The sequence below is a fragment of the Medicago truncatula genome, chromosome 2 (assembly GCF_003473485.1).
Source record: "Medicago truncatula cultivar Jemalong A17 chromosome 2, MtrunA17r5.0-ANR, whole genome shotgun sequence".
Classification (NCBI taxonomy): Eukaryota; Viridiplantae; Streptophyta; class Magnoliopsida; order Fabales; family Fabaceae; genus Medicago; species Medicago truncatula.
The window spans coordinates 36024350-36051599 of NC_053043.1; the positions used below are offsets into that span (position 1 = coordinate 36024350).

General features: G+C 32.2%; 3 protein-coding genes and 1 long non-coding RNA gene across 4 annotated transcripts; all 4 read right to left on the reverse strand.

Annotated features, from left to right (window-relative positions):
• Positions 1-4439: 4439 nt before the first annotated feature.
• On the reverse strand, positions 4440-6426 carry LOC120578229 (uncharacterized). Its single transcript, XR_005644165.1, has 4 exons — positions 6231-6426; positions 5982-6143; positions 5532-5590; positions 4440-4749 (listed from the first exon to the last, which is right to left on the reverse strand). It is a non-coding gene; the product is annotated as an uncharacterized lncRNA (long non-coding RNA).
• Positions 6427-15360: 8934 nt separating this feature from the next.
• Positions 15361-16067, reverse strand: LOC11426136 (uncharacterized). The gene has a single exon (XM_024777393.2). It carries the CDS (start codon positions 15948-15950, stop codon positions 15495-15497), a length of 456 nt encoding a protein of 151 aa, XP_024633161.1. The 5' UTR covers positions 15951-16067; the 3' UTR covers positions 15361-15494.
• Positions 16068-20945: 4878 nt separating this feature from the next.
• Positions 20946-21784, reverse strand: LOC11415404 (uncharacterized). Its single transcript, XM_003596174.4, has one exon. It carries the CDS (start codon positions 21533-21535, stop codon positions 21068-21070), a length of 468 nt encoding a protein of 155 aa, XP_003596222.1. The 5' UTR covers positions 21536-21784; the 3' UTR covers positions 20946-21067.
• A 3477-nt stretch (positions 21785-25261) lies between these two features.
• On the reverse strand, positions 25262-25955 carry LOC11416421 (uncharacterized). The gene has a single exon (XM_003596175.4). The coding sequence runs from the start codon at positions 25844-25846 to the stop codon at positions 25379-25381; it is 468 nt and encodes a 155-aa protein (XP_003596223.2). The 5' UTR covers positions 25847-25955; the 3' UTR covers positions 25262-25378.
• Positions 25956-27250: the final 1295 nt, after the last annotated feature.

The window sequence follows — 27250 nt, forward strand, 5'->3', positions numbered from 1 at the left end:
CCTTTTTTTTTAAACTCTAGGCTTGGAGTATAGCCTCCTAGCAGTCCAAAATATTATTCAGTTATTTTCCTTCCCAAATTTTATTTGACCAAAAAATTAAACGATGAGCTGATCAAAATTTAAAGGCTTAAATATGCTTTTCATCCCTGTAATTATAGGCCGTTTGATTTTTCATCCCTGAACTTACTAATCCTTCCATTTTGCCCCTGTAATTACTAATCATTTGAAAGTTCGTCCCTCTTCCCGGTTAATCATTGCCACGTCATCAAATTAGCAAAATGGCATGGGAATTGACAAAAATACCCCTAACTTATTTTTAAAATTCTGAAAATTGTTTTTATAAATAAAAAAATCTGAAAATAATTTTAAAAAATAAAAAAATTCTAAAAATATTTTGAAAATAACTTTTTCGAAAAAAAATGAAATAATTTTTCACATAATTTTAAAAAATATATAATCAGATTTTTTCGAAATTAATATTCTGATTTTTAAAAAAAATCTTTAAAAAAAATCAGATTTTTTAATAATTTTCGAAATTATATATTCTGATTTTAAAAAAATATATATAATTTTCCATTTTTTTTTCATATTTCAAAAAATATATTTTTAAAATTATATAATCGTAAATTTTTTCGAAATTATTATTATGATTTTTAAAAAAATCAGATTTTAAAAAATTATATAATTTTATATTTTTTTCATATTTCAAAAAATTATATTTTTTTTATTTTTTAAAATTATTTTCAGATTTTTAAATTTTTAAAAATAAGCCAGGGGTATTTTTGTCAATTCCCATGCCATTTTGCTAATTTGATGACGTGGCAGTGATTAACCGGGAAGAGAGACGAACTTTCAAATGATTAGTAATTATAGGGGCAAAATGGAAGGATTAGTAAGTTCAGGGATGAAAAATCAAACAGCCTATAATTACAGGGATGAAAAACATATTTAAGCCAAATTTAAAATATAGCCTCTTTGAACTATTATGAATATTATATTTGAAATATAAATTATTTAATTAAATTGCCAAATTACGGTTTGACTGAATAGACTAAATAATAATATTAAATAGTGCTATTTATTACGGGTTTGACTACAATACATGAATTTTGTAATCTTTAAACTCTTGTTGTCTTTTAAAGGTAAACACAATTCACGTTTATCATTTCTTATCATTTCTTACACCAAATAATGAGTGAAGGAGAACAGAAAAAAGTGAAAGTGGTAGAGGAGGAAGAAGTAGATTTGATCAGCAGTTTTCCCGATGAACTTTTAGGTTCTATCATTTGTCTACTTCCATACATGGAAGTTGTGAGAACAAGTGTGCTTTCCAAGCGATGGGAGTCATTGTGGAAGAACACTCCTGACCTTAGTTTTGACCAAAGACAAATGTTGAAGTCTTTGATTGAAGATTACATTCAAAATTCTCAACTTGCTGACCGCCTTACAATGGCTATGGAGCGCAAGGTAATTTGTTATGGAAATCATGTAAAATAAGTTATGCGTTTTTTACTATAAGATTTATGTTTTAATTTATGCTTTATGAATAATTTGATTAATTAAATGGTTCACATTTTCATGGCGAGTCAACTAGGAAGGGCTGTAGAGAATCTAATTACATATTTTAGCTTCCATTTTCTGAATGAAATGAATGAACTTTAATCCTAAACGTATTTGAGATATGATATATATATATATATATATATTGATGGAATTCATGCATGACAGGTAGCTCCTAAAAATGAGGAATATTTTGATGTAATTACTGAAGCAGCCATGATGATTACATCAAATATTGACAGTCATATTGGTCCCTTGAAGAGTTGTACCATTCGACACTTGCCTGAGAGTTGTGCAAGTGCGGATGTTGTGGGGTGGTTGAGGAAATTAATGGAAAAAAGGGTGATTAAGGTTTCAATAGAACGTGAATCTTGTGATTATCGTAACGGAGGAATATTAGACAGGGATGTAAAGCTTGCTGCATCGACCATTGATTTACCTTTCGAGGTTTTCTCCAATTTTAAGGTTCTTGAGTTGAAGAACTATCGTTTTAACACTACACCCTCCCCTTATTCCGAACAGACTTTAAAAACACTTACTCTTAACAAAGTCCGTATTATATTGAACACTTTTCACGATATTCTCTCCTACTGTTCATCTCTTGAAAACCTTACCGTCGAGAATTGTGATTTCTTAAGAGATGAGCTTAAGATTGTAAGTCCAAGTCTGAAATATATAAAAATTTGTAATATGAATGTGCTTAGGATTTTGGTTTCTGCATTTAATGTTGAAGTTATAGAGGTTGACTCCATTATTTGTAGACATCAAGATTTGGTCTTTGAGGCCCCAAAACTCCAGGTTCTTCGTGCTTACAATGATTTTCAAATTCATGGACAAATTGTATTTATTCATGGAAGAAAGCTTTTGACAGCAAGAGATATTATAGAAATTTGCGGTGGTATTCTGGTATGTCTTTCTTCACTTAGAAAATTTATTAACTTCAAGTTTCGGTTTTTGGTTCAAGCATATATAATACATTTCTTTTTAGTTAATATAGGACCATCTTATTGGAATATTAATCAATAACTGTTGTTTAGAATTTGGAGTGCAGCTTCTGAACATGAGCTTCTGAAGTGCTGCTTCTAAAGTGCTACTTCTGAAGGGCAGCTTATGATGTCTTCAGAAGCAGGGTCTAGTAACAAACCTTGGTTAGCGTGTTAACCAAGGTAGTTAGTTTGTTACAACGTCTAGTTGTATATATACTCACTTATGTGTTGTAAATAAGTACGATCAATAAAAATTCATTAGTTTTTACAACAACTTTTTGTTATTTTCATCTTGCTCTTAGAAATAACTTATTTTTCATAAGCACTTCCGCTGTGCATAGAACATAGTGAATTGTTCTAACAATTGGCATCGAGATCCTGGGTATGAATCTTAGGGAAACACGGGTGAAAAGTGAGGGGAATCATCATTGGGAGTCACATAGAGAGGTGTGTGTTTTGATTTCTCTTATTTCCTGAGATTTAGCAAGATGAACACAAACGGTTTTGGATCAAATATCTTGATTCTTGATGGCAAGAACTGGGAACGATGGAGCGCTTTGATGAGATCATTGTTTGGCGCGCAAGATGTGAGTGATCTTGTGCAGGTTTTGAAGAACCTCCTGCAAATTCCTCTGATGTGCAGAGAGCAGCTTACAAATAAAGCAAGAAGAAAGATTGTAAAGCTCTGTTCTACATTCAACAAAATGTTGATAATCAACATTTTGAGAAGATTTCAAAATCAACTAGATCCAAAGAAGCATGGGATATTCTGGAGAATTATCATAATGGGGGAGAAAAGGTGAAACAAGTCAAGCTGCAATCATATAGAAGGAAGTATGAAATGATGCAAATGGAAGAAGATCAGAAGGTGAGTGATTACTTCTCAAAGATGATTAAAATTGTGAATTTGCTGAAGAATTGTGGTGAAAACATCTCTGATCAGATGATAGTTGAGAAAGTCTTGAGATCTCTAAGTCAAAAGTTTGACTTCATAGTGGTAGCAATCCAAGAAGCAAAGGATGTGAAGACTATGAAGGTTGAAGAATTGCAGAGTTCTCTTGAAGCACATGAACTGTTGGTGATTGATAGAAGTTCAGAAAGATCAGTTCAACAAGCTCTTTAGGTTCAAACAACCAAGAAAGAGGGAAATTTTAAGAATTTCAAGAAGGGAAGAGGTAAAACAAACTGGTCTAATAATGCAAAATCCAAACCTGAGAACAAAATTGAATCTTCTAAAAGAGGAAGTTTTGGAAAAAATCAGAACAAAAAGAGGGATTTTGACAAGAGTAAAGTTCAGTGCTATAATTGTGAAAAATTTGGCCATTTTGCTGATGAATGTTGGTTCAAGAAAGATCAGAAGACTGAAGAAGCCAATATTGCTCATGAAGGTGACCCTGATGCAGTGTTGTTAATGGCTGCTACATGTGAAGATAGGATGAAAGGTGAAGAATGGTACCTTGATTCTGGGTGTTCTAATCATATGACAGCTCATAGAGAGTGGTTAGCAAATTTTGATGCTAGTAAGAAAACAAGTATCAAGTTGGCCGACAACAGGAAACTTGCATCAGAAGGTAGTGGTAATATAGTGATGAGGAGCAATTTTGGTGATAAAGTGATAATTGAAGATGTGTTTTATGTTCCTGATATGAAGTGTAATCTGATGAGCATAGGTCAATTAGTGGAGAAAGGATTCTCAGTTTCAATGGAAGGTGATTCATTGAAACTGTTTGATCCAAAGAAGAATCTGGTGTTGAAATCTACTTTGTCAAAAAATAGAACCTATAGATGCAACATATCAAGTGATAAGATGTTGTGTATGTCTGCAACTATGAGTGAAGATGTTGAAGCATTGTGGCATTTGAAGTATGGTCACCTAAATTTTAGAAGTCTTAGTGAATTGAACTCTAAAGATTTAGTGCATGGCTTACCAGAGTTGAATATGAAGAAATCCATATGTGAAATATGTGTGACCATATTTCTACCTAAGACTCTTGGCTCTTGTCTCTTTTTTTCTATCTAAGACTACACCTAGCTGGTCAAAGTTCTAGATGCTTGTGAAAAGTTTTCTCAACAAGGCTAATACCAGTGTCGGAATATATCAAGCCTCCGAATGTGCCCCACTGTTTTACTTGCGTCTTCATCTACTAAATCACTTTGCCTCCCCGGCGTCACCGCCAATGAGGAAAGACGGATTGACGGTCATCTGTCCAAAAGTAAGGGTCATCCAACTAACAAACATAGTACAAATATGCATGCATATATAAATTTACAAAAAAGATAACCAAATAAATAAATAGACCATACAAGACACATTTCTCAGTTCCATAATCACCACACCTCGCCTTAAGTTACAACCTGACTAAAACGCGTTAATTCCTATTGGTCAGTCTATATGCAAATGTTCATGATCCGGATTTCACCTCTAAACGGAGCCAAATGTTCCACAATTAGACAATATACCCGACCATTGGATAATAACTCCTAAAAATTCGATGTTCAGTACCCCACCATTGGGCATTATTCTGAATCACCTAATGCATATGAATCGCCACTACCCCACCGTTGGGTAGTAACTCCTAAAATTCAATGGTCAGTGCCCTACCATTGGGCATTTGTCTGAGTCATCTAATGCATGAATGTCTCCTTAAATACCCCACCGTTGGGTAATCTCATAAAAACAAAAGTCTAGTATCCCACCTTTGGATATAGTTTTGAATCACCATTATAGTTAATTGTTATTCACCATAAAAAAAAATAGTATTCATGTTAAAACAACATCACACAATAACACATGATATTCATGCCAAAACAACACCACCAAAATAATTATCACAACACAAATATAAAACACATAATCCTTCATTTCAAAACTGCACCACCAAAATAATTATCACAACACAATTATATATATATATATATATATATATATATATATATATATACACACACACACACGTACGGAAGCGCGTGGAGTGATATCCTTACCTTTACAACAACAATCCTTAAACTCCTCAAGCAGCGGTCTTTGTTCACTACATCTATACCTTCACAATTAAATATTTACTAGCTTAGTTTTAAATCTCAGTTACGCCCTAATTATCACTCAATTAGATTCTACTAAAGAATAACTCACTACAACTTACTTATTTCCTTTTTGACACGACACAGTTTCAACTTATTTTAACATGTATAATTCATTTTCCTCTAGTCGAACCTGAACCTCTTCTATGTTTCTAAAAAAATAGTTAAGAAAATAAATTCAACTCATTTGAATACTTGATTTTATGTTTTCAAGCTACATTAAATTGGTTCACGGCACTAGTGTACGTATCCCCCTATATACTATATTATATTGATCAAAATCCTATCATTTCTACCACAAGAATATCTTCTCTATGTTGCAAGATTCTAAATAAAATAACTTCTAGAACTTACTTGGTGATGATGAATTTCTTAAAGTGGACTCTAATCTCTCTCGACCCTTCTTCCATCTTCCAAATTGAAATTGTTCTTCCTTTTTCACTCTCTTCTCTCTATCGTTCTCTATTTAATTCTATATCTAGGCAGTTGAAACAAAGCAAAAGTACTTGTGTTTCCCTGTATGATATACGATAAAATAGGGAATGATTTTGGTTCATCATTAATAATTGACATGAAGAGTGATAATGATGATAGGATTCTTACTTGTCTCCCTAGAGTGAATGTTTGTTTTCTCTCCTTCCTCCTTCAGACCCCCTTTCCCGTTCTCTTTCTCTTTCTCCCTATGATATCTGTGTCAAAAATGATTAAAGTTTAATATCCCTTAATATAAGTATGATTCTTTTTTGAGCCATCACAAAAAATCACGGTTATTGGGAAATACTCCCTAAAAAAATAACACAGCTTATCATATGTGGACTAACCGAGTAATTGTGATGCGATGATTAAACTTATTATTTATGGTATCTATTTAATGCATAGGGTGAGCACTGCCTAGTAACTAAGTATGTCATCACCACCTTACTGAATAGTAACAAAGTATGTCTACTACAAATATTGTTTAGAGTGAAATAATCCAATTTAATTTTGCTCCTTAGCAAAATGTCCTGTAAAAAATAGATAAGTATATAATAGTTTCTTACTTTAACATTACTATATTTATTATTTTTTAACATGTGCCATGAATGCACATGTTAGCATGACTCTTGTTTTATAACTGTCTTTTTTTATTGTCTTAGGGTCATCGAGGTTCAAGCATGGGAAGCATATTCAAACATTTAGTTACTTTTTGCTTCAACTTTGAATTGAACAGTAGCAGAAATACCATAGCTCTTTCTTTTGCACTCAAGTCTTGCCCACATCTAATGAATCTTCAAATAAATAACCAGGTATGCTTAGGATTTATTTAACCATGTGTTTGCAACTATCTTTACTTCAATTACATGTGTTCAATTATTCAAGTCTTAAAATGGCGTGTAATATGAATTGTGGTTACTACGATAATATTTTTTATTTCATTGTGATCATGATTGTAGTCGAATTAGTCATATTTGACCATGATATAATGATAAATCAATCATGATTTAAATTAAATTAATCCATTTGGGTTGACCTAGTGGTATTGGCTTGAAACCTGGGAGCATGCTCCTCCTCAATTTGAGGGGGTTAGTTTAGCTTCTTCAAAAAAACAAAAAAAACATGATTTAAATTATGCTTAACTATATTTTTTTGACATTTTTTCACTTATACTCTAGGTCAAGTTGGATTACTATGATCAGAATGACAATGATACTCTTCCCTACCCCGGTGGTTTGTTTTGGCTCAAAAGGGACCCTTGTAGGTGTGTTAGCAGCAACCTAAAGTCTGTATGTATAAAGGGATACAAAGGTGGAGAGTTTGAATTTGAGTTCGTGAAGTACTTAATATTAAATGGCGGAGTTATGGATAATATTACCATTTGGTTTTTGGATGACTGTTCATGGGATGAAGTTGTAGCAACTGGATGTTTGCGGTCATATCCAAAACTCTCTCCTAAATTGTCAATTAATTTGAAACCTGGGATCGAGAATATACAGAAGTATGGTGGCAGATTTGATGAATGGGTTAGAACCCTAAAATAAAGTGGTTGATGAAAAGCTGAAGTGTTTTTGTTAATCTTGGGTTTAAACCTCTCAAATGGTTATTAGACTTATGTTGATGTTTTTATTTGATCGCTTTCAATCGTGGATTTTCATCTGATAATTTTCTATCTGAATTTTCATTTGATAGTTTTGTATCTTGAATTTTCAAAATAAATAAGTCATATGTTCTCATATTCTCTAAACATTTGTGTTAAGTTTATTGCAGTTTTCAAAATAAACTAGTCATATTGTAGTATGTATAAAAGGCAACAACACATGCATAAATTTACATGATCATAGTGAAAATTATTGTGCAACTACCGTTAAAAAAAATGACACACCTATTATACACCGTACACAATAAATCATATGTCTTTTTCCCTTAGTTATCTTAAAATCCCATTTATTAATACTAGTTTATGATCAAATTTGTGTGTATGTAACAAAATCATGGTATATGTAACTCCCCAATTTTGAACAACAAAAATTCTCTCTGTTTTCTTTTTTAAATAAAAGAAAAGTGTAAAACCCTCTTAAATATAAGTCATAAACTTTTATTCACAAACTAACCTAAAGGTTCCTTTTTGAAATGCATGTTAGAGTTATATAGAACTTTGTATGATAGCTGAATAATTTACAAGACACAAGTACATCCCTTCATAGAGGTATAATTTCCTTTTAAAAGTATTACACAATATTAAAGGGACTACTAAGCTAATTTTTAACTCTAAAATAAGAAATTTGGGTACTAGACCCACCAATGACATCAACTTCAAGGTTTCGTCCCTGCCAACTATGCAAGTGGTCTCGAGTACATCCTTAAACATAATCTATGCAGAGGTTGGGTCAAACCCCCCAAAACAAAATAGTCCACATATCTGGGGAGGTAAATTCTTCATCTTCCACTATGGTATCTCGACTACCTTTAGAATCGTCACGATCTAATGGTCTATAGCCCACATCCACTAAAAGGGTGACCAATTCGAAAATAATAAATAGGCTTAATGGTGTTTTATCCCCTGTAATATAGGCCATTTCCAGGTTTAACCCCTGCAATATTTTTATTTTTTTTATCCCCGTGTAAAAGTTCCGATGATGTCAGCAGTTTGACTTGATCAGTTTTGTCATTTTCTAATAGAAGGTCGCTTTCAACCTCTGATAATACAATTTGTCTTCTTCTAACCACGTGTAGAATCAAACAAATAAATTCAAACGCAAAGATAATGTAATGGATCATTCCATAAGAAGCAAATGATTTCTCGAGTACTATTCAACGACATTATCCAATTGAAGCAAAGTTTTCAAATATGAATCAAAGCTTCTCAAAGGTGATTTTGATGAGTTGGAAATATTCAAACAACAACTCTATTATTTCTATCCAAAACTCTGTAAAATTCGAAAGCACTCAAAACAATTAGAAAAATTCTTACAAACTTAGTATCTTAGAATTTCTTAAGTGTCATAAGTTTCTTAAGCTTTAAGTTAGTTTACCACGCTTTGAGTTCCTAAGTGCTGCCCGAGTTCCTAAGTGTAGACACAATCAAACTCTTTTGAAAAACTCTGATTGTATGAGCCCTCTTGTGTGAGGCAAGGAAGTATCTGACTTGTGTGTTGGAGCAATTGTAATCTTGTGTAATTATAGCGAAAAATCCATTCACAAGACCTCAATTTCTACTTTCAAAGACAACATCTGTTATCAATGTAGTTTTGAATGATAAGTACTAGTGCATATGATGGACCATCTATCAAAGTGGTACTCCGTAGAATTTGTCCATGCTCATATCAAAAGAAGCAGCTAGGATTAAAATTTAGCACAAGTTATGAATATGATTACACATTCATCATATAAGCAATAATAAGTTATGAATATGATTACACATTCATCATATAAGCAATAATAACTTGGACAGTTAAGAAATCAGTGATCAGCTATTATTTGTATAATCATGCAGACACAATCTTGATTCCCAACATGACTACAATAAAGTAAGGTGCACCATGAGAATAAACACTAGACTTTACAAGAGGACCAAGCAGTTCAAGTGAAGACAAAATGGCTGGTATGATCTCTAAAACAAAGGCCAACACCCATTAGTGAGCTATTAGAAAATAAAGCACAGCCTACATTGCACTTGGTGTAGCCTTGAGGTGGCCGAACCCATCTGTTTTCAAGTGCAGGAACTGCAGAATTGGTGGTATGTTTCTGCACACCGCCATTCATAAAAGGAGTATTTTCCCAGTAAAGCAATAGGTTTTCCCATTACCCGGTGTTTCTACATCTCCAAAGGCTCTAAACCACCATATCAGAGTTGGAAAAATGCAGCAGAAAAATATCGGGCCGATTGGGTACAGTCTGCAATTTCTGTATCCATCTGAGCCAGCCTGCAAGTGTTGAGGGCATCAGTGCATTTGCAACCAGAACATGTGCTTGAGAGAAAGCTACACAAATTTACAGGTAAACACTACACAATGATCAAACAACAAAAATATCATACAAAATAAATATTGTGCTCGACAATTTAAAACAAAAGTAGAATGAATATGTTATACGGACATAGCATAACAGAATGCTTTTTGAAGCATCAGTACTACTGATTCCGCAGCAGTCAATTTCAAACAAACGATGTAAATAAATGCAAAAGCTCAAAAGACAAAACCTTAAACATCAAACAACAACAATCATTACTAATCCTATGGAATCATAAGACATGTTTTTCGATCAAAAATACATTCAAAGAAAATTCAGTTTTCTTTTTGTGATTTTAAAAATTAGCAGAGGCAAGATAGTTCATGGACATGAGAAGACTGTTGCAGTTGCATGGGTTGAGGTCGACTGCACCACCTGCAAGATATGCTCAGCCACTATCGCCTTAGGAACTGAGCACAATTTCTAAGTGTTACTTTTGAAGAGAAGGTTATGGGAGTTAAAATGGAAAATTAAACCCTTTGCTCTTAATCTATTTGTAATTAGTTTTATTGTTGTCCTATTAACACACAACTGACCAAGGTTTTAAAAATTGGACCAAAATTCTGCTAAAAAAAAAAAATTTGGACCAAAACTGATGAAACCGGCATGTACTAGAAAACATGCAGATTGAAAAGTTTGAAGCAAATTTCATTTGGGGAAGAAACATCCTATCAGACGGAATAATCAAAATAAACCTAAAGATGTTGGTTTCCTATTCTAGGCTTTTTTTCTGCATCATACGAGATGATTAACTAACACAATATGCCTTGACACAAAAGAGTTGCACTATTAAACATTAACAACAACCACCACCAAGAGCCTTATCCCACTAAGTGGAGTCGGCTACATGAATCAAACAACGCCATAGTGTTCTATTGAAAACCATGGCTTTCTCCAACTCGTTGATCTCTTATAGTTGTTGAATACTTAACATTATTTGTGATAAAATGTCTAATGACAAAACTGCTTTATGAATGATTTTGGTGTGTGAAACACTAATACATCTAAACTAAAAAGAGAATAGTAAAGGAAAACTCACATCTACTAGTGTGTTGTCACAAGTCATAACACTGCATCAAGAATTGGTAACTAAACTTGATAAGTGTGTTTGATTCTTGAGTGACAAAAACTGATTTTGAATGAATTGATTTTAGTTAAAAGTGAGTTGAATGTAAAGTCTTTTTCTTTTTTGGTAATCAAAGAGAAGAAAAGGAAACCAGAAAAGAAAAAAAAAAACAGGAAAGAACTATCGCCCTGCTACCAGCTCTCGGCTAGCATCAGCCTGCAAGAGAGGGATGATTTGAGGAGGTGGTTCGATAAACTCCAGCCAAACATGGCTACCAGAAGCTTTGTGCTTTGCAAAACAATCCACAACTGCATTTCCTTCTCTAAGCTGATGCACTAGCTGGATGGTCTGATTCTTAGCTAATAACTCCTTGGTATTCTGGATAATAGCCGCATAATGATGCCAAATATTTGTTTCTCTTTGCACCAAATGAAGAGCCAAGGTTGAGTCGGTGTAACAAACCAGCGTTCTAAGAACTTTGTTGCAACCAATCCTAAACCCATCATATAAATCTAGAAGCTCAACATGAAGGACATTTGAAAAGCCAACACTACCCGAAAAACTTCCAATCCAGGAGCCGTCGAAGTTTCTAAGGACTCCCCCAAAGCCAGATGCACCAGGATTCCCCAAACTGCTACCGTCAACATTCAACACAGAAGCACTCCCCTCAGCTGGGTGCCAAGAGTTCCAAATCTCAATTCGAGCCCGAGTAGCATTTAAAGGAAATGAAGTCTGAACAGATGAGCATAATTAAGAATTTGCAGCTTAACTTGTTGAAGGTTCTTGGGCTATGCAGGCACGATTTCTAGCCATCCAAAGGAGCCACACAGCTGAAAGGAACAGGTGGGGGAGCTGTCTGTCGAGGCCTATAATGATCCACCAGCCAAGGTTATGCTCCAAGAAAAAGTTTATGTTGTCGAAGCTGATAGCTAACCAAAGGTTCCTAGGGAATGCACAATCCAGCAGGCAGTGGAAAACATCTTCGCTGGTTGAGTTGCATCTAGTGCAGACATCAGTCGGAGACATACCTCTCTTATGTAACATTACCTTCGTAGGAATAGCAGCATGGCAAGCTGATTTTTGTTTGAAAGCTACAAATCACAATTCCACTACTACATGATATAGATCGATTTGCACATTAAGTCTAAAAGCAAAATCAGTTCTACTTTGAGACACTCAAACATGTCAAAATCATTTTTACACCACTAGAATCCATTTTGCCCCATCCTAGAATCCATTTTGCGCCGTCCAAAATTGAAACCAAATATACACTAAGATTGCAATACTCATATTAGCAGGTTCTAAGGTGGACAAATACAGAAGCTCAAAATCTTTCTCGTTTTAATGGCTGAGATGATGGCTTAATTGATATCAGTTGAACCGAAACAAAAGAAAATGAACAAGTTCAGCTTTAAGGCACGCAGATTCATTTTCCCTTGTTTTTGTCGAACTAGCACCAAACAAGTCAATTTCTACTTCCAAAAGAGGAAATCTATCATCATTGGAGTTTCGAAGGATAAATAATAGACAGTCCGTCCACAGCAAACAACCTATCAAAATTGTACTCTAAAGAATTTGCAATGCTCATGTCAAATGCAGTAACTAAAATTTAAAATTTAGCACAAATTTTGATTACACGGACACTCCTCGGATTAAGAGTGTCCCGGTATCAGACACGACATCGACACATATGATTACACTGAACTATGCGATTTTCTCAAATTATTAGCGGTGTCAATGTGTCAGTGTCGTGTCCGTGCTTCATATATTTATAATATAAGCAATAATAATAACATGGACAGTGAAGAAATCAGTAAGCAATTAATCATATAAGTAATTAAACACAATCTAGTTCCAAATTCCCAGCACAACTACAATAAAGTAAGCTGCACCATAAGAATAAAAACTAGATGTGTCAAACTATATATCAGAAGTACCTGCTTTATTCATCATTTTCTTAACTGTTCATTCATATAAACTCACATTAATCAAAACTACAAAAAACTAATAAAGTAAAGAATTTTTTGTTTTTGTGGCAAAGAAGGTGTCAGATGAGTAAGGTGAATATCAATCATCAAATCCTGGAAAAGAAAACCACCAACAGCAATAAGCTGGGCAATTAATTATTGAAACAGGATCTGTAGCCATCAATTAATCTTCATTACCCTAATTGCACACAATATAATACAAAGAAAGCAACAAATGAAAATAAAAAAATAATTTTTGGTTTGAAAATGGGTAAAATAATCAAACTATAAGGAAGGATGAAGATGAAAAACAATTGAGTGAATTATTGATGTCTCTGTCTGAACTCGTCTGAAGTATGAACCTTCGATTTGAAGAACTGTGACCCGATCACCCGAACATAAATGTCCAAGGCCCTTTGTTTTTTTTTTTTTCCACAATTATTAGAAAAAGTTTTCGGTGTAATTAATGGTCTGTTTTGTATGTTAAAATTACTAAATTTTTTTTTGTTTGTATGTCTATTAAATTTAACATTTCAAATTTCAAGACAATTAATTAAGGGTATGTTTAGGAAAAAATAATAAATACATCTAATAATTTGAAAAAGGATAAAATAAAGTCAAATGAATGTTTAGATATAGGGAGGGATAAAAACTGCTCTTGAAACATTGCTATCCCACACCCTAAAAATATTTATTAGACAAAATCATAAAAATCATTAAATAAAAAACTTGTTAATTATGATAGATAGTGTAACATCTCAACGTTTTATATGCATTGTATATGTCCTTAGTAGAGACCAGAGATTCTCTTAGATTCATGATTTATTCAACAATTTATTTTATGCGTAAGGAATTTAAGAATATTGTAAATCCTCCTTTTGTTAAATTATTATTATTAATTTTTTTTGGTACAAATTATTATTATTATTATTATAGTTTATGTATTTCAAATGATCTGCTTGACGTGATTATAATAGCTATTAGAGAGTTTAGTTGTTAAATCATTTTTATGTAGCAATCATGCGTTTTATGTTTTGGAGGAGGAGATGTTGGAGGAGTGTTGTGTGTTTCTTTATGATGTTGTTTTGCAGGATGATCTTGTCGATACGTGGCAATGGTACTCGGAGCCTGCGAAAGGTTATAATGTTTGTTGTGTTTATCATTTGTTAACAACGGCAGACCAATCTATTCATTTTGTCATATGAGATTTAATTTGACATAACCAAGACCCTTTGAAAGTCTTAGGTTTTGCTTGGCGTCTTCTTCGTAACCGGATTTCAACAAAAGACAACTTATTCGACGAGACATTCTTCATCAGGATTCTCAATTATGTGTGGTTGGTTGCGATCTGTTTGAATCAACAACTTAATTTAGTTTTCGAATGTTTGGATGATTTGGAAAGAAAGAAACTACAAGTTGTTAAACGTTACAACAACTATTTGATAGAATTAAGCTCAAGTCTTTCTCGTGGTTGAAGGATCACAATGTCACTTTTGCTTTTGATTACCACCGCTAAATCCTTTAGTTTGGGTATGTAATTTTTTGGGTTGCCTAATTGGTTTTGGCGAATTTATTTTGTAGTTGGGTTTGGTGGTTGTGTTGAAATATTGTTTTGAACTTCTTGTGTTCTGTTGTGGCACATCTTGTGCTTCTCAAAATGTGTTTTTTGTAATATATTCCATTTTGGTTTGATCGAAAAAAGTGTAGGATTATACATGCCTCCCTTTCCATTGGTTTCAAAACGAATTTGACCAATTTAATATCCCTTGTCATTCATGCATTTTCCTCTCTTCTTTACAGTGTTCTTGACCATTCTATTAATAAGTGGGTTAATGTTGTGTTTAGTCAAATCCTATTTTTACTCAACTTATTCTACTTATTTGACAACGAGTTTCCCTTTTGTTGCTAAGTCAATTACACATCCCTCTCACATGAAAATACTCCCTATGGCTATGTTATGAATGGTACATTAAAATAAACCTAGTTTTCACTTGTGTGTGCAGATGTTATTCCTTATTTTTGCTGATTTTGTTCAAGAGTAATGGTCACATATGTACCTATAATAACCTTGCTATTGATAACACAATTAAAAAGATACTTGAAACTATTCTTACGTCTACTATACAAAAACCATTAGCAACCTCCCCACCGATTTTGATCCATCCTACTATTTTGTAAAATAAGCTTTACTTGTTTCTTTGTCACAAATTTGATGTAATTAAGAGACTCATATTTCGATTTCCAAATTCATATACTCTTTTTGCATATAATCTCAGCCCAGCTATACATAACAAAAAAAAAAAGATTGAGAAATAATTACAACATAGTCTATACATAATCCATAACAAATTAATGCACCAACCCTATCTCATAACTATCTTGCCAAAAGGAATTGTAAGCATGCTCTTCCATATCAAACCCATCATCACCAACCATAAAATGATCAATCATCACATCCTTCTCATCTCCCCAATTACTTCCATCATCAAATTGAAAGGATGTCATCATATCCATATCCACCCATTCAACTCCAAAGTCATGATATCCCTCCTCTACCACTTGTCCAATGTTCCATGATTCATTATAATATTCTTCAAAATTGCTCTTCAATTGTGATCCTATGCATGTTGAATTATCATGGCCACCCATCTTGCTTTCACTTATTTCAGCCTCAAAAGATCTTATTAAACTATCTAACCTTTCATCATTACTCTCATCACATGGTAACTCTTCCATTAGTGACATAAGAAGATCACCCTTCATTTCCACATCATAAGCCAAAGTTTCACAAACTTGAGAAGCCATTTTGGTACAAATAATTAAAATGGTTTAATTTGTTATGACTTTGAAGAATTAGAAAGGATGAACAATAGTAAAGAGAATATAGAATAGAGAAAAAGGCTTAAGATAAATTGATTGTATGTGCAAGGGAAGTTAGGGTTTTATATAGGCATTCATGAGGTGCCACGTCACTTCAAGAAGGGGACATTACACCCATCATGACCCAAACAGTCATGTGCACACAAAAATAATTATATGGATATGGGTGATGATATGTCATTATGTTGCATAACAAAATAGCATAGCAATATGGTATTAAATTAAAGTTGTGCAATAATGGATAAAGAAGTATATTATGTATGTAACGTGTGGTCTGGCAATAAGGATGGTTCGAAGTGAGCAAGATATTGTGGAAATCGTAGAATCTGACCCCAATACCTCAATTGAATGTGGGTGGGACAAGGAAACATGAAAAAGCATAGCTTTCACTATTTCACTAGCTCAATTAACATCAAGTTGCAATAACAAAAAAAATGTATTGTCTTCCTTCAAAAAAAAAATGAATCGTCTAAATAATAATAATAATAACGAATGAATGAATGAAGGAACAAGTTGTTAAGGAATCCATGCGTGTTTCCTTCAAAAAAAAAAAAGGAATCCATACGTGTCAATATGTTAAGATAAAACTTAGATGCATTTTGTTATGTACTTTTCCTATGATTTTTAACTAAACTATCAATGATTTTGTCAAATGATTTTTTTCCTCAAAGTTAGTTGTAATAAAAAAGTGCAGTATTTTAGTTAAGAAGCATACGGAAAATACATAAAAGAGCTAGGAAATAAAAGAGCTAGGAAATACATATAAATTTTGTCCAATATTTTATAACATAAAGGAACCTTCACCAATTCGCCTACAATATTCAGTGTTCCAATTTTATAATAATAACACACAACAAATAACATGATTTTGTTTATAATCATTATATTTTTGGTAAGAAAACTAGGAGATGTTTGGATTTATTTTATTTTTTTTTGACAAAAGATGTTTGGATTTAGATGCTCTTCATTAAATAAAAATTAAGTTTTTTTAAATGGAATTTCAACCATCAAACAAAAGAGAAAAAAATGAGAATAAAATATAAAGAATAATGGTTGTTGTATTTTAATGGTAGAGATGAAAATGAAAAAAAAATTGAGATAAATGGACAGAATCAAGATGTTGTCATCCAAAGTCAATTTAACCATTCATTTTGGCAAGACATTTTTCATGATAAAATTCCCTTAACAAGCATGTTCTTTTTAAATCTACCCCGGTTAATTAAAAAAACCTCTAAAACTAATTTTTACTACTCCGTATTGGAACGATACTCTATTTTTACTACTTCGATAAACCGTGCACTTGCGAATTTACCCCATCAAGTTTTTGGCGATGAAAGCTGAATCAGTTGATAATGAGTTGACTGAACCGCAAAGTCATGGATTCAATTCCCGCTGTAAGTGTAAGGACATCTTTGGTGTGTGACTCTAGTGAGAAATCACAATGAAAAAAAATCACAATGTAAGAAATCTCAAATTCACGTCAGGTTGGATCATCACGTCAGGCTAAGAGTATCCACTCAATTGAGATTGATATCACATATTCACTTAAAATGTCTAATAAACATGTAGTTTGTTAACTTGACATAATCAACTATATTTTGTCACAATCAGATCCCACCAAAGATAAAAAGTAAAAAAATTTAAAATAATGAAGGTTGAATAAAAAATAGTATCAAAGTGAGTGACATGTAAAAACTAAAATTTAAGATAAAATGATTAGAAAATAACATCCAAAAGTAGAAAATAAAAAAACAGATCATCATAATGTTTGGACTTTCAAAGGGGTCTAAACTGAATTTCATAATCACATTAAGCTAAGAACAACTACTCAAGTGAGAGTGACATCATATCTACATCAAAATTCTTAAGGGATTAGGTATATAGGTCAACATACTTATATGTTTCTCACCAACTACTCTTGGATTCAATGTGAAACTTGAACTCACATATGACATGTCAACATCTTTCTCTCTTAAGTGTTAGACTCTTTACATCTATTATCTAGTAACATAGACAAACAAGATCAAAGAAGGCATATCATGGTAAAAATAAAAGTGGGTTGGCGGTGATTTAATGGAGGGATGTTTATGTTCATTTTTTTCATTATAAGAGAGAAAATAAATTAGAAACATAAAGAAGATAAGAGGGAGATTTTTGTTCATTTCTTTCACCCAAAATCTTATGACATTAGGTATATGAGTCATCTGTCTTATATTTTTCTCACCACTTACTATTGCATCTAATGTAGAACTTTATCTCACGTACGACATATAACTCATTTCTCTTAATCTGGGGACATTGACAAATAAAGTCAAGCTGAGTCACAATATGGTAAAAAAGGTGGTTGGTGGTGATTTTAAGATGGTAGTTTTATGTTTCTTTCATTCATGAGTGTAAAGAAATTAGATTTGAAAAAGAAAATCGATGAAAAATGAATTTTAACATGAGAGAAACGATAAGGAAAAAAATATGGAATGTGTGCTTTAATCGAGATAGTACGGGGAATGAAATGAGTTGATGATAATTTTAAAGGTTTTTTTTTTGTTGAAGGAATTGAAGATTTTGATATAATTATTTTATCAAAAATTAGACTCAATTAAAAAAACATCACATCATTTTAAAATTTCAAACAATCATATATTTTTTCAACTCAACAAAACACATCTAAATTTTTTCATTGTCATATACCACAAATGAACTTGAAATAATGGAGGTTAAATAAAAAAAAATAGCATGAAAGCGAATGACATCCAATAACTAAAATTTAAGATGAAAAAATTAAACAAAAGACATCTAAAAACTAACAAAGTAGTTCATCATAGTTTTGAAACTTTATGGGTGACCTACATCGAGTTTGATATCACATATTCACCCTAAATCTCAAGACACTAGTTATATGAATCATCTCACTTATGTGTTGTTAAAATTCTACTATTTCATCCAATATAACTTTAATTAACATTTTTTTTTTGAAGAACTTTAATTCACACTTGATACATTAACATTTGTTAATCAACTGTGTAACTCTCCGCGACAGAAATTAGGTGATATAGTCTAATAAGGTCAAATGGAGGCATAACATGTTCAAAAATGTTGGTTGGTGGTGTGTCATGGAGGGAGATTTTTGTTCATTCCTTTCAAGAAAAGAAAGAAACGATATTCAAAGTAAAAAAAATCATATAAGAAAAGGGAATTTGAACATGAAAGAAGATAAGGTAAAAAAATAATATTGTGCTTTTTGTTTGTGAGAGTATAGGTAATAGTGTGAGTTGTCAGTAATTTTACGAGTTTGTTGAAAGAGTTTGAAATTTTTGTGTAATTATTTTACCAAAAAATAGATTCAATTAAAAAAACGCCACATAATTTTAAATATGTAATAAACATGTATTTTGTCAAATTAGTGTAACATATATACAAATTTCCATTATCACTTGCCACCAAAAATAAAAAATGAATGAATTTAAAATAATAGAGGTTGAATGAACATATTCAGTGAATGGCATCCAAAAGTCATCATAACATCGTGACTTTGAGGGGATCCTGCATTGAATTTGATTATCACATCAAACTTGGAGAATCCACACAAGTGAGTTTTACACCAAATCTTCATCATAGACCTTAAGACATTAGGTATATGAGTCATATCACTTATATGTTTATCAACATCCACTCTTGCATTCAATGTGGAACTTTAACTTACACTTGACACATTAACATCACTCCCTCAATTATGAGACTTTCTACTATGCATGACAACAAAACTCATATCCGCGGTTACCCGCCCGAACGCACCCCGATTTGATGGGGGTTCTTCGCTTTCATTGAGTTTGGATATGAGTTTAGGTTATCTCTGATTTCTCAACACAGGTACAAGATGGGTAACATGGATATAAGCACTCACCCTGAACACATACTCAAACTCATTTCAAATGTAGAAAATTACCTTATTACCTACTAAGCTTTTCCATGTTATAATAATTGCCATTGAAATTGAAAGGAGTAACCAAATTACTCGATCATGAAAATGTTAATGTTAGTATATTGTTGAATAATGTAGTATAACATTGCCTGCACTGAATGAAAATACTTATTTTGTATTAAAAAAAATGATTCACTATGGGGATGAGGATGAGGCAAGGATACCCAAACCCTATGGGGAAAAAGATGCGATTCAATTTCTCGAATATAAGTAGGAAAACATGTACGTATATTAGAGTCGTGGATCGGACGAGAAACATAAAATCCTTCTCAATTGCACCCCTTTGCCATGCCTACTTTATGCATCTGAGATCAAACCGGGTTGTGATACCATTGTTGAACTTTATGGGGTGGGTTAGCCTATTGAACATAGACCAACTATCCAAATGAGAATAATACTACATTTTCTTGCAGTATTTTAAGTATCACGAAATTCTAGCCCGTGTTTGGCACGGGTGTCCATACTAGTGGATGCCGAAATGCACAAACCAGACACGTCCAACCAACACAAAATAGGACATAAATTCATAATTCGTACAAGACACTCAAAATCTAAAGAACGACTCCAAGTCTTTCTAATTGAAATACAAAATTACTCTCTCGTCCCTTAACTTAATTCCATATAAGGACTTTGTCCTTTTTCTTATTTTTACACAACATTTTTGTCCTTTTAATCAATCTACATATTGATTTTCAAGATTCAAATATATGGTTTTATTTCATCATGGGCTTCTAGTATTTAATTCTATGGTCTTTCACTCATGTTTTCATGAATTTTAAATTTGATGCTTGAAAATCCAGATTAAGAGATTCATTATTAAAACAAACTCATTATTAAAATTAAGTCAAGGGAGGACGAAATTTGGTTTGCTTAATTAAAATAAGCAAAGTCATATGCTTTGTTTTTGTCACTACAAAATTGTTGTGGTTAAGACTCGTATCTTGATTTCCAAATTTATAAACTTTTTTAGAATATAATCTCAGCCCAATTAGATATAGCAAAAACAAAAGTTTGACAATTAATTACAAAACATGACTATAGTCTATACATAGGATTTTACAAATTAATGCACCAACCCAATCTCATAATTATCTTGCCAAAAGGAATTGTAAGCATGTTCTTCTATCTCAAACCCATCATCACAAACCATTAAATGATCAAGCATCACATCTTTCTCATCTTCAAAAGAGTCTATAGCCTCCCAATTTCCATCATCAAATTGGAAGGATGGCATCAAATCCATATCCACCCATTCCACCCCAAAGTCATATCCCTCCTCCACCACATGTCCTAGGTGCCATGATTCATCATAATATTCTTCAAAATTGATCTTCAATTGTGATCCTATGCATGTTGAATTATCATGACCACCCATCTTGCTTTCACTTATTTCAGCCTCAAATGATCTTATTAAACTATCCAATCTTTCATCATTACTCTCATCACATGGTAACTCTTCCATTAGTGACATGAGAAGATCACCCTTGATTTCTACATCATAAGCCAAAGTTTCACAAACTTGGGAAGCCATTTTGGTACAAATATTTAAAGTGGTATACTTTGTTTATGACTTTGAAGAAGAGGAGAAAAAGGATGAACAAATAATAGAGAGGAATAGAGAATAGCTAGAGAAAAAGGCTTAAGATGAATTGATTGTATGAGCAAGGGAAGTTAGGATTTTATATAGGCCCTTATGAGGTGCCATGTCACTTCAAGAAGGGGACAATACACCCATCATGGCCTAAACAGTCATGTGCACATGAACACACAAAAACAATAAGTATATGATATGGGTGATCATGTTGCATATCAAATTAGCAATATGGCATAAATAATTTATTAAAGCTGTACAATAAGTTAGATAAAGAAATATGGTGGCATAATGTACGTGTGCTCTGGCAAGAGGGACGGCTCAAAGTAAGGAAGATATTGCGGAAATAATAGAATCTGACCTCAAAACAACAATTGAGGGTTGGGTGGAACAAGTAAACATGAATAGACAAAACATTTTTTTTTTTTGATACGAAATACAATCCCTTTATAATGAACCAAACATCAAGTTTGCACATAAGGAAACTTAAATGAAACGGTAAAATATCTCTTCTAACTTAATTAATGATCTTTGTTTGAAATATTATGCAGTTGTACGCAGAGAATATCTGATTATAAAAAGAAAGTCAAGTTGCGATTGCAATTGTAAATCATGGATTTTATTTTTTTGGTCTGATGTTCAAACCCCATACCTTGCATATATTATGCATTGTTCTTATTAACTGAGTTAAGCCCACGAGGACCAAATCATAGAATCTAAATACTAGTATACTACTTATATAAATAATAGTAATAGTAAAACGGAAAGTGCTAATGATGATTATGATAATGATGAATGAGTAAGTCTATAGATGTTAATAATTTAGATTCAAACACATACATGAAGCTTCTCACCAATTACACGACAATAGTGTATTATTTTTCCAAGTTGATAATAACCACAGACAACAGGTAATATGCTTTTGTTTATAATTTCTTAAAAAAAATGATTTTGTTTATAATCATGAGTTTTTTGGTACCAAAGTTAGATGTTATCATAATACTATGATTCTATTTTATAAATGGACACTTTAAATTCATTAACCATTTTTTTAGTCATTGGATACAAAGCGATGAATTGATCCTTGTTTAGTCATTGGATCCAAGAAGTTTTTTTTTTTTTTTTGGACCACTCCAAACAGTTTCATTGCTTAATAATTGATGAATAATTAGTCCACTATTTAGGAATCCATTTGTATCATATATCTTGTCATTTTACTAGTCACAAGCTTAGGAATCCAAATGGACCAATTGATTGATTTTTTTTAATTTTTTTAAAGAAGAGCAATTGATTGATGAAAATAACATAATCAATAAATCATAGTATATATAAAGTAAGATTTTTTATGCCACATGTCGTTTTTATATTTATAGCATATCATTAATTAAGTAAGGTTATTTTCTTTATATATAATATATATGTATGAAACCATTACAGTAATGTCCAAGTTTTATAACAATATCATTAGTTAGAAATTTACCTCTTGATAAGGGGAGTGGGGGGAAATGTTCGGTAATGATAAGGAGTATGAGACATAAGCAATTGGATATTGGAGGTTCAACTATAGAACATGCAATTTTTTTTATTTTATTATTTCTTAGGATGAGTGCAATTGATAAACATTATTCTGTTCTACACATTCATTTTGTTCTTATAGCTGAAATGTTTAAAATTTGCACCTTCTATAATTTTTTTTTATCTCGAATGCATTGAAGTGCAATTTTTTTAAATAAATATTACAATTTCCTGCGGATTTTCTTGTGTTGTTTGCTGCGGAAGTGCCTATATCGCAGGAAATATGCTATCGGGCAGAAAAACTCCTCAAATATTGACAGAATATTTCCTGCCGATTTTTCACTTTTCCTTAAGATGTACATTTCCTGCGGATCCCAAAATCCTAAATCCTTGAAAAATTCGCAGGAAACAGGTTTGTTAAGGAATTTTCACCAATATCCGCAGGTAATTCTGCAGGAAAATCGAGAGTTTCTAGTAGTGAAACTTGTGTATTTAATATTAAATATGTATATTTTTAATAAATAATTGTTGTTTTTCGGTAAAACATTTTTGCTTTTGGCTTGTTTTAACATGTGCAATATTGCATATGTTAGACAAACCCTAAGTAAAAATCATCTATTTGGAAGTTGAAGGGTGATTGGTCGTCTGCAAATTTGCTTTTAATGTTCGAGTGTTAACTTCCTAAGTAACTGTATGTAGTCATATGCATCTTAGTCGAATGATCAAAGTCTGACAGATCAAATTTTAAATCAAGATACAAACGAACAAACAACAAGTGCATACACACAAAATAAGGCATTAGATTCATAATTCGTATAAGACACTCAAAATCTCAAGGACAATTTCGAGTCTTCCTAATTAAAAAGTATAATTAATTTCGTCCCCCCTTAATTCAGTTTTAGATAACGGTTTTGTTCTTCAACTTTTTTTTACGTCACTTTTGTCTTTTCGATCAATCTGCATATGGATTTTCAAGATTTAAATCTATGGTTTTATTTTGATTCAAGCTCTTAGTATTTAAATCTATGATCTTTCACTCGTATTTTCATATGTATTTTTAATTTAATACTTGAAAATCCATAAACAAATGAATTAAAATGACACAATTTAGGTGAAAAAATGTTAAATAAAGAAATCATTATATGAAATCAAATTAAGGGATGACGAAAATAACCTTTCCTAATTAAAATGATCTAATCATATACTATTTAATTAGAATGATCTACTAATATGCTTTTTTGATAAAAAAAAAAAAAAAAAAACTAATATGCTTTGTTTTTGTCAACTAAAAATTGACATGTGATTAGGAGACTCATATTTTGATGTCCAAATTCATAAATAGTTTTGAGGATTGCTTTTTAGGCCCTCTCAATATCTCTTTAGGCCCCCTAAAAATACAAAAATAACCTTTATAAGACTTCCGGTAGATAAATACCGGTAGTTCATTTTAACTTTTCTCATTTTGCACCTCCGGTATGTACATACCGAAGGCACATTTTCAAACTGTTGGAATTACCAAATTGAAAACATTCACAGTATTTTTTGTACACTTAGACCTTTTGCAATTGCAACCTCTTTTGTGTCTTAGGTCCATTGGCATCATCAGTACTTGTTTTCTTCCTATATAGAGCAATGCAATATTTGGTAAAACTAGCAAACATGTAAAGAATAAAAATTATGACCTATGAGAAAGATCATGATAACTAAATTTTTCCTAGAGGTGCTAGAATGGTTGAATTCCTCAGCATTTGCAAGGCTTACTTTCCTCTTATAAGGTGCGTTTGTCGGATATACGTCGATGGTTTCTGTCAAGATAAGAGACTCGGAAGTGAAAGAATCTGCAACTACTGAAGCATCAGTTTCATGGCTCTCATTCCTAGTATCAATAAAAGATTGACCAATGACCATCCATATTGAACGGAGTTAAGGATCTTGTCACGTTTTCCACTATATGGAAACTTATAGAAGATTTGGACCCCGGTAAACCATCTGATAATTTCATACATGTAGTTGAAAATGTGCCTCCGGTATGTACATACCGAAGGTTTAAAATGTGAAAATTTAAAATGCACTACCGGTATGTAACTACCGGATATATTATAAAGGTTATTTTTGTATTTTTAGGGGGCCTAAAGAGATATTGGGGGGGCCTAAAAAGCAATCCTCAATAGTTTTTGAATATAATCTCAGCCCAATTACATATAACAAAAAAAAGTTTGACAATTAATTACAAAACATGACTACAATCTATACATAAGCAATAACAAATCAATGCACCAACCCAATCTCATAATTATCTTGCCAAAAGGAATTGTAAGCATGTTCTCCCATATCATACCCATCATCACAAACCATTAAATGATCAACCATCACTTCTTTCTCATCTCCAAAAGACTCTATAGCCTCCCAACTTCCATCATCAAATTGGAAGGATGGTATCAAATCCATATCCACCCATTCAACTCCAAAGTCATATCCCTCCTCCACCACTTGTCCTATGTTCCATGATTCATCATAGTATTCTTCAAAATTGCTCTTCAATTGTGATCCTATGCATGTTGAATTATCATGGTCACACATCTTGCTTTCACTTATTTCAGCCTCAAAAGATCTTATTAAACTATCTAACCTTTCATCATTACTCTCATCACATGGTAACTCTTCCATTAGTGACATGAGAAGATCACCCTTGATTTCTACATCATAAGCCAAAGTTTCAAAAACTTGAGAAGCCATTTTAGTACAAATAATAAAAATGGTATTAGTTGTTTATGACTTTGAAGAATAGGAGAAAAAGGATGAACAATAATAGAGTGAATAGGGAAAAAGGCTTAAGATGAATGGATTGTATGAGGGAAATTTGGGTTTTATATAGGCATTAATGAAGTGCCACGTCACTTCAAGAAGGGTACGTTACATCCACCATGGCCCAAAGAGTCATGTGCACATGAACACATAAAAATAATAATTATATGGATATGGGTGATCATGTTGCATATTAAATAGCAATATGGCATAAATAACAAATTAAAGTTGTACCATAAATTAGATTAAGAAATATGAAGACCTAAATAATGTACGTGTGCTCTGGCAACAGGGACAGCTCGAAGTAAGCAAGATATTGTGGAAATCATAGAATCTGACCCCAAAACCTCAATTAAGGTTGGGTGGGACAAGGAAGCATCAAACGACAAAGCTTTTGCCAACTAAAACGTCAAGTTGCAATTGCAATAGAAGAATAGGGAATAGTTAAATTATTGAGAAGTATGAGGTGACTTATAAGTTTCATATATTGTTTAAATGAGTTGAGCACTATATAAGTGAGATGATCAGTAAAATCTATATCTTAAAGTTTTGAGTAAAATTTTTAAATAAAGATATAATGTGCAATTCATTTATGCAGTTGTTCATAGTTTAATGTAGATGATCGATTAGACTCATCTCACCATCCAACATTATTAAATAATAAGAAACAATGATGATGAATGAGTTGTTAAGAAGTCTACAAATGTCCCCCTAAAAAACAGTCTTTAAGTGTTAATTACCTAAAAAAAAAAAAAGTTTATGTATTGATTATTCAAATTCATAAAGGAAGCTTCACCGATTAGCCTACAACAGTCTATTATTCAAATTCATAAAGGAAGCTTCACCACACAACTTATATTCACTCTATTTTAAAATAATTGATCCATTTGATCATTTCATACATTTTAAAAAAAATGTATGAACGAAAGAGAAAAATGGTATTATTTCTATACAAATACTCTTATCATGCATTGATCTATTTATCATTACCACCAATGCAAAGTTGAAAAATCCAAACATGAAGCAATGAAAGTATATTTATTACAGGGTAGAGTTGAAAAAAAATAATGTTGTATTGGAAATTAAAAAATTCAAGTATTTTAGGACATATTTCTTATGCAAAAATGTCAATTATTTTTAGACGGATGGAGTAATATAATTTTTTTTATAATCATGATTTTTTGGTACGAAAGTTAGGAGATGTTAACATAAGAGTATGTTATTTGAATAACATTTTTTTTATAATTTAAAGCACTCATATTCATGCCACCTAATTACATCGTATAATGAATATCATTTAATTTATTATATTATTTTATACTTCTTAATTATTTA